General features: G+C 29.6%; 1 protein-coding gene across 1 annotated transcript in view; it reads left to right on the forward strand.

Annotated features, from left to right (window-relative positions):
* The window catches only part of LOC108686462 (E3 ubiquitin-protein ligase Topors-like), a 9,267-nt gene extending 436 nt beyond the window's left edge, over positions 1 to 8,831 (forward strand). The window contains exons 3-15 of the mRNA XM_018191794.1: positions 1 to 187; positions 659 to 845; positions 933 to 1,345; positions 1,436 to 1,573; positions 1,730 to 2,034; positions 3,659 to 3,713; positions 3,938 to 4,353; positions 4,457 to 4,684; positions 4,831 to 5,102; positions 5,182 to 5,355; positions 7,323 to 7,539; positions 7,697 to 7,882; positions 7,937 to 8,831. The exon at positions 1 to 187 is cut by the window's left edge and continues 26 nt beyond it. Coding sequence (XP_018047283.1) covers positions 1 to 187; positions 659 to 845; positions 933 to 1,345; positions 1,436 to 1,573; positions 1,730 to 2,034; positions 3,659 to 3,713; positions 3,938 to 4,353; positions 4,457 to 4,684; positions 4,831 to 5,102; positions 5,182 to 5,355; positions 7,323 to 7,539; positions 7,697 to 7,882; positions 7,937 to 8,831 — 3,673 coding nt within the window. The remainder of the gene's footprint in view (positions 188 to 658; positions 846 to 932; positions 1,346 to 1,435; positions 1,574 to 1,729; positions 2,035 to 3,658; positions 3,714 to 3,937; positions 4,354 to 4,456; positions 4,685 to 4,830; positions 5,103 to 5,181; positions 5,356 to 7,322; positions 7,540 to 7,696; positions 7,883 to 7,936) is intronic.
* The last annotated feature ends 231 nt before the right edge of the window (positions 8,832 to 9,062 follow it).

A 9,062-nucleotide genomic window follows, 5' to 3' on the forward strand; every position in this document is an offset into this window, starting at 1 on the left:
GGATCATCCATTACTTGTCACCCTAGCTGAAAACATAAAGACGTTATATAATGTGAGTGGCGAACTGGTGGCAGGATTAAAACGTAATCCTGATAACATAGCTGGAGTATTTCACAAACTTGCACCATTCTTTAAATTATATTCTGTTTATGCTTATGATTATACACAAGTATTAAATTTACTACAGGTAATTATTAAGTATTATGAAAAAATTATTATTAAAATTTAATTATGTATATGATTCTTGAAAAATTAGCGTGATTTATTTATAAAGTCATCAATATGAGCACCAATATTTCCATTAGATTAAACATATTGTATGGAGACAATCCGATAGCGTTTTTATCGCATGTTTTATTATTATACATATATTTGAGTTATTCAAATTTTATTATAATATTATATTAAAGAGAACCCGAACAAAGGATTGAAACATATATATTGTCATTGTTTAATTGAATAAATTTATTTACACTTTTATCCTATATCGGCTCGTAAAGACAATTAATTTTATTTGATTTATTTATATTTTACAGAGGTAGATATTTTGGTATGAATATTTGTTCAAAAATACATATTTTCATTATTTTAATATCAAAAAATACTTGTTAAAATGCATCCAAAAAGGATATTAAAATTTGTGAGATTATCTTTTCAGACAAATGAAGAAAATGATTTTGTCTTTAAAAAATTTATTTATGATCAAGAAACAAGACCAGAAGTAGGCAGGAAATTATCTTCATTGTTAATTACACCAGTACAACGAGTACCAAGATATCAATTACTTGTTAAACAAGTGTTACAACATACTCCTTATAGACATAGAGAATATCGATATTTACAGGGTAAGTATATTATTAAGATTCGCTAAAAAATTCACATGTATTTGAATGTATGTTTTTAGCATAATTTTAACTAAATTTTAATTGCAGCATGTCTGGTTGAAATTGAAAAATCTGCGAAACACATAAATACTTTAATTGCACAAAATGAAGAAACACAAAAATTATTAAATCTTCAGAAGTGTATTGTTACTTCTATTAATCTTGTCAAGCCTGGTAGAATATTAATCAAACAAGGACCATTGATGCGTGTTTCAAGACGAGGCAATTCAACTTATAAACGATATTTTGTTCTTTTAAATGACACTCTGTTGTATTGTAAAGGTGAACCAGAGACATCACTGAACATATCTTGTGTTCTACCATTAAACAAGTGCAGTTTAACCTGTGTTCTGAGCAAAAAATTGTTTCGTATAACATGCTTGCATGAAACATTCTTATTGTACTCAGAAAATGCAGATAGTGCCGAATGGATACAATCGATACAAAGTGCTATTAAAAAAGTATTTGTTATATTATTAAAAATGTAGATTTAATCTTGATTTTAACCTTTTAGCTTTTCTAATTAACATATTATATTATTTTGTTTTCAGTATACCGAATGTCGACAAACTTTGAGAAAAGAAAGTAGCTCGAGAAAGCCACTTAGACATAAAAATATTAATGAGTTTTCATCAGATGGTATATCAAAAAAATCTATTAAAAGAAGAAGATATATAAAAGATGAACAGGTATAAACATTATTTTTCATATGTAAGTTGCTAGTATTAATTTTTGAGATGTTTAGCACAAAGTGTCAATTGATTGAAGATAGATTGTATTACAGATAGATTATCTTAAGAGATATAATAATGAACTCACACAGATTTTTCTATATTATATATTAGATATCGTTGGACACCTCCAATATAATATACTTTAAAAAGGATAATGAAATGGATGAGGATACTCAAAGCAATAATATTTGTTTACCTCTTTCTATCAAAAGATTTAAACAAAATGAGTATTCCAAACCTGGTCATACTTCTCCCCAAGTAAAAAATACAAAACTGAAATTATGTAAAAATAAAAATACACAATCTATATCTACTCATAGATGCTTAAAAAAATCAAGTCACAGCAATTATGAAGTGAATAGAAATGCATTTTACATAATTATATTTATGAAACGCGTTTATCAAAATAACATTCGGTCTTTTCCTTAGACTCTTCCAATGACAACGATACATGGAATAAGTTCGTGCTCCATTACATCAAACGACGAAGAACACACATCACCATTCCAAATAATGAGTGATTTTTTTACGTTTATCGGTATAACAATAAAAGACTTCTTCACATTCAAATAATCCATAAATTATAAGAAAATGTATGTAAAAAAAAGAGAACTTATTTATATCATAATTTAAAATCATAAATGATTAAGATCATAAATGATAAAATCATAAATGTGTTACAATTTTATTTTTTTATTCATAATATAACTAAATTTTTTCATAGTAGACTTATTTTTTACCTTTAAATATATATAATTGAACATCTATATAAAATAATTGCTTTTGTTAATTTTATTCTTTAATACTCACAAAATAACTCAAAGTACAAAAAGAAATAATTCTCAACTTTATATGAAAGTAAGAGTTGTCACTTTCTTCCTGCGAGTATAATCTAATTAAAAAATTTACTTTATAGCCTATAAAAGAAAATTTATATTTCCCCAAATGAAATTGAGACTGACAATGAAACAAAATGCACGCATGCGCAGTAGTGCCAGCTCGTTGAATACGAGTAATAAAGCTTTTTCTCGACCCTGGGGGGAACATTGCGTTACACGGCTCTCACAGTCTCACGTAGTTTTCGTAGGAATTTATCATAGAAAATTATTGGAGGTTATTGTAAGAACGTATTTGTTCGCATAGCTAGATATTACGGTGAAAACAGAATATTTTGAAATACTCGACATTTGCGGATTTTTACACATATACAGTATCGCATAATACCTAATACCGGAAACGAAAGCAAGTAATAAAGGAAGCAGAAGGGTGGAGAGCAACGCTCATAAAGAAAAAAAAATACTGACGCATAACGTGAAGAAACGCATCGACGATACGCCAAACTACCGTCAACGCACTTCTCTATGAGAAATACATTTCTCAAGTGTAATTATCCAAAGTGCAAGTATCCCAACGATCGTTCCATATGATTTCTAATCGAACATTCGGCATTTTCTATATCGAATTGAAGTCATTTTTCGTCTCATTACTACATTACTAAAATGAGAAAATTTGTGATGCACAAACGAATGTACTGTGTACGAAAAACGCTCTGTAAGCATCAATCTCTACTACTATCTTTCTATTTCACACGCAACAGAATATGAAATAATGTTGTAATGTAATGAGATATATGCTGATTCATACAAATTGATTAAAGATTTGTGAAAGAATCGTTATATTATATATAAATTTCGACTATCACACATTAAGTTGAAAATAGATTTTATTCATTAATTCTCATTCATTAATTTTTTAAAAATAATTGGATTTTACTAGTATTGTGTTCATTAAGTAATTATTTTAAATATACACATAATTTATATTGATGATATGTTTTTTACAATTTATTAATATCCTATTCATCTTTTATATATGTATAACTTTTGCACTCGTAATTCTATTCACTATCCATATTCTATTCATATTTTATATTAGTAATCATATGATTTATTTGTGAAAATAATATATCTTATAAAAATATATATCTTATAAATGTATAAAGATTATGATTATGGTTTCGTAGATTTCTTCTGTATCCAGATCTATATTCTTGCAATGTCAATGTTTCCTGAACCTTGCAGTCCATGAAACATTGGCATTTCAAGAATGGATTTGGACATGGAAGAAACCCACGAAACATATAATCTTTATATAGAAAGCACCCAGAAGTCTCAAGAATATTATCTGTCTAAATGTCTTTTAATATTAATTCAAATATTACATCTATTCTAATATTGAATAAAACATTACTGTTGTTATTTATATGTGTATATCTTTTTATTTTATAGAAATTTCTTCACGAATGGACATTTATAATAGATAACAATGGAAGGCCCATTAGAAATAAAGAACTCCAGTGCAGGTGTGGAGGAGCCTATAAAATCTGAAGTTCTCGTACAAAATTCTGATAATAACGAGCGAAGTGATGCAGCTTCTCCACCTCCAAATTGTAGCATTTGCTTGGGAAAACTAGTTAATACATCTTTCACAGATAGTTGCCTGCATCAATTTTGTTTTACTTGCTTACTTCAATGGTCCAAAATTAAGACGGAATGTCCTTTATGCAAGCAAACATTCAAATCAATTATACACAATGTAAGATCAGAAGAAGATTATGATCAATATCATGTACCTCGTGAATTAGCATCGCAAATTCCTCAGCCACAAGTAACTGCTACTTTGGATGTCAACTTTGATGTTGATTGGGAATCTGCTCCTCGTCGATTTGTTTACAGGTACAATTTAACACAAATACATTTTATACATCAGAAAAATAAATGTATTGTACACACTATTACAATTTGCATATTTATAAAATAATTTTATTCAATGTCTCAGAACAACAATGACTGGCAGTCGTCGACATGGAGTGTTATTGAATCCAGAGCAGGTTACAAGACGTGAACAACTACCCAGTATGGCACCTCAAGTGCCTAGAGAAGAACGTAGACGTAGGCGTGCTAATCCTACAGATTATCGTCGTACAGTTTATAGGCATGGTATATGGGCTACTTCATTACCTGACATATTTGGACGTTTCCGTGAATGTAGCGCTGATTATTATAGGTAATTTCTTATATTATATTTATTATATTATATTCTAATGTTATAGTAAATTTCTTAATATATTTTTTTATTTTTATTATTTATTCTTGTATGCAATATTAAAAAATCTTTATAATGCTTAAATTTGTTCGTCAATTATATTGCAGAAGACAACCACAAGAATTAGATCGTCTTATTCCATGGTTAAATAGAGAGTTGCAAGTTTTACTTAATAATGAACCGACCCATGTTGCTTATGTATTGAGTATAATAATGGAGGCCTTAACTCAATATGATATTAGAAGTCCAGAATTTCGAAATATTGTTCGACCCTTTTTCGCTATACATACAGATCATTTTGCACACGAATTGTTAAATTTTGCCCAAACCAACTTTGATTTGGTGGGATATGATCAATCTGTTACTTATTTGCCACGTGGTTTGTAATTATTTATACGGATATTGCAAAAAATATCAAAATACAATAATATAGTAATTCATTATCATGTCTATTATAGGTTTATCAAATGAATATGCAACTCGTATTGAATCACCTACATCCAGTAGCAATAGCAGTAGTAGCAGTAGTCTTGTCTTTGACAATTCTGATGTACGAATACTTGCTGAAGCAATCGATTTGAGAATAAACGCTGAGATGCCGAATACCTTACCACATCCTATTAGTATGCCAGGTAAGAAATAAATGGCAAATTGCATCCTGTATTACATTTTTAATCTAACATGTACATATAAACATAAATAAAAAAATTTACTATTTTAACTTTTATATATACGTATTATAATTATATAAGGGTGGGGGGATTTTAATCGCCCCAGGATATCTCAAAAACTAAGAGAGATACAAGAAAAAGTTTTATGTAAAAGTTGTAGATTTCTTGGGAGAAAGAAGATAAAAATAATAGGTTTTGTATAAGGTGTATAAGCTTAAATCCGCTGTTTGCTCATAGGTGGCATTAGTGAGCGTACAAAGCTACCCTGGGCACACAACACACTTTTTTTTATGTGTTTGACATCTGTCAACATTAACCAGTGTACATCATCAGCAATTTCATACAACAACATACATATTTTTGTTTCGTAATCATGTCTAGTTTTTTGCTAAAAAGAAAGCATATGCGGAAAGCTTTGCTTTTCTGTTTCAATTTGAAGAAATTGGCTGCCGAATCGCATCAAATGCTTGTGGAGGCCTATGGTGGCAATGCTTTATCGGAAACAACATGCAGAGATTGGTTTCGCCGGTTCAATGACGACAATTTTGATCTGAGTGACAAGAAGCGTGAAAATCGGCCCAGGAAGGTTGAGGACTGTCAATTGCAGACTCTTTTGGATGAGGATGATACCCAATCGTGTTTTTCTGACTAAAAAACAGCGGATTTAAGTTTATACACCTGGCCATATATGGGGCATTACCCAAGATTAAATCGATTTTTTTGTAATGGAACATTCTATTTTTAATATCAGAATTTAATAATTAGTCAAAAGCTTTTCAAAACACTATAATAAAGTTATTTTCCATTAAATACTTTTCAAGTATAAAGCTTTATAAAGTTTTGAAATTACAATACCGCTGACAGCATTACTCAACGTGTCCAACGTGTCCGACGGCTAAAACTTCTTGAATGTTGTTTAGGATCATGCCCTGGATAACATTTGTTAAGATCAAGGCTATTGAAGATTATTCCTCTTATTTTCATTTTTGCACTAAAATTATTTATTTTTATATAAAAATGAAAATAAATACAATCTCCAATGGTCTTGATCTTGACAAATGTTATCCAGGACATGATCCTGAATAACATTCAAGAGATTTTAATGGTTGAGTTAGTCAGACACCTTTGGTAGTGCAGGCGGTACTGTAATTTCCTTTATAACTTAATGGAGAAGTACTTAATGGAAAATAACTTCATTATAGTTTTGAAAAGCTTTTGACACTAGTTATTAAATTCTGGCATTAAAAAAAAAATCGATTTAATCTTGATAATGCCCCATATACAAAATCTATTATTTTTATTCTTTTTTCCTCCAAGAAAACACCTACACCTTTTATATAAAACTTTTTCATGTGTCTTTTTTAGTTTCTGAGATATCCAAGGCGGTTAAAATGCCTCATTCCGTATATGGGGCATTCTCTGTCAAATTGAATACTCTCTCTGTCCAAAATTCAGTTTATTAAAAAAAATTTCTTTCTGGGCTCAAATCATAGATACACGTGTCTACTTTCTTTAGCACTCTAGCCTTTTGGGAAATTCAATACGATGGGCCTAACATGACCGCTATTGTTTACGAAGTACCGATTGAAAATGCTTAAATCATTCAAATGATACAAAATTCGTGAATTTCACGATTAACCAAGAAAAAAGTGTTTAAAGCGGGATTGTGCGGGTTCTTCGCCGTATCTTAATTCATTGCTAATGTCAATGTTTCATGAATCTTTTCATTTCATCAGGTCGTACTGATACTGTTGAGACTGATACTTTTGAGAAAGACATATGTACTTACAATTTGAGCCCAGAAAGATATTTTTTAGTTGAACTGAATTTTGAACAGAGGAGATATTCAATTTGATTCTATCCAAAATTCAATTCAACTAAAAAAATATATATGTATACATACATATAAAATTGTATAATCATTTTAGGTCCTAGTGCAGCAGGACAGATGTTTCGCAGAGTAGAAACATCTAATATTGTACCAGAACTGTTAATTATTTCATCGAGTTCCTCTGAATCAGATGGCGATTGTGAAATAATTGGTTATGTAAAACCACGTCATGAAAGAACACCAGAAATCATAGAATTACTTTCTTCTGACACTGAGCATGTGTGTGTTTCTCATACAATAAATGGAAATATGCAGTAAGTTATAAAAAAATCATATCGCAATGCGTTTAATTTCTTAATCATTTAAAATTTCTTTGATAAAATTTCTTTAAAAATTATTTATATGTGCATTAATATAATTGTAATATGCAATTTTTAATATTTATCATCACATATTTTATTACTATATTAGATCAACTACAAAAAGAATACATTTGGAAAATACATCATTACCAAGTACATCTTATGTCAAGGAAGCGAAAGGATTGTCTTCGTCATCTTATTCAATGTCAAGTACTGATGTTTTATCCGACAGTGATAACAATCCGAGACCAAGTAGACGAAACCGTTCGAAAAAATCAGGGAAAAAAGCACAAAAGTATAAAAGATCAGATGGGACAGGAAGCCGGAATAAATCATCTAAGAAAAAGAGAATATCCTCTAGTGATTCCAGCTCATCTGAAAGTTTATTAAAGAAATGTAACGAAAAACGATTGAGAAAGCCAAGATATAGAGTACAGGCTAAAGGTACAGGGCGAATAAAACTTATTAAAAGAGAAGAAAGCTATTCAGAGGATTCATCTAGTGACAATAGTAGCACAGAGACTGATAACAAAATGAAAACCAAGAAGTGTTACAGAGAATATAAATCGAAAAGAGATTGTTCCTCTAGCATAACAAATTATACAGCGAAAAATGGAAAAACAACGAGAAATAAAGACAAAACTTTCAATTTGGAAAAGTTAAAATGTAAGAATAAAGATCCGAAGTGCTGCGAAAACAGACAATCTAGATCTAGAAGTAACAGTATATCTTCTAATGCTTCTGAACGAGATAAAAGGCCGAATCATAAACACCGAGAATGTCGAAATACAAACGAGTTTGGAAATCAAGACGACAGTGCCTCAATAAATAAAGATATGTCAAGAAGTGAATATAAATCTAAATCAAAAAAGAAAATTTGTTATTCTTCAGATTCGGAAGATGATTGTTTAAGATCTTGTAGTCAGTGTAGTGATTATTCCAATAAATCCTATTCGCATTGGAAAAAATCAAAACGTAAAGAAAATTATAAAAATAAGGAGCGCTATAGATCCAGTAGCAGAATATTTAATTTATCACAATCCAATGCAAGTACAATTTTAACAATGTCTATATCATCGAAAAATGACATGTATCCGACGAAACATTCCGATCGTAACGGTTCCGATTGTAAAGAAAAACATAAATCACGCAAAGAATCTAAATATAGAAAATCCGAAAATGAAAAAAAATCGAGACCAAAGAAAAAAAAGCGACGTCTTCAATCTTCTTCCACTTCGGGATAATGTCACATATGATTTTTGTGTTAATGCTATAAAATAAATTTTAATTTAAGAAAATGATATTCAAATTTTTATAAAATATACGTAAATAGAATTTAATCAAATTAATTTCATATTATTGTAGTTTGTACCACTTCTGTTTGTAGACGTACATGTTCCCTATCATGATGCTAAGATCATTTTATGATTGTTATTTGTTATATATTATAATATACTTATATACATATATATATA

This window comes from Atta colombica, unplaced genomic scaffold, assembly GCF_001594045.1.
Source record: "Atta colombica isolate Treedump-2 unplaced genomic scaffold, Acol1.0 scaffold182, whole genome shotgun sequence".
NCBI classification, from domain to species: domain Eukaryota; kingdom Metazoa; phylum Arthropoda; class Insecta; order Hymenoptera; family Formicidae; genus Atta; species Atta colombica.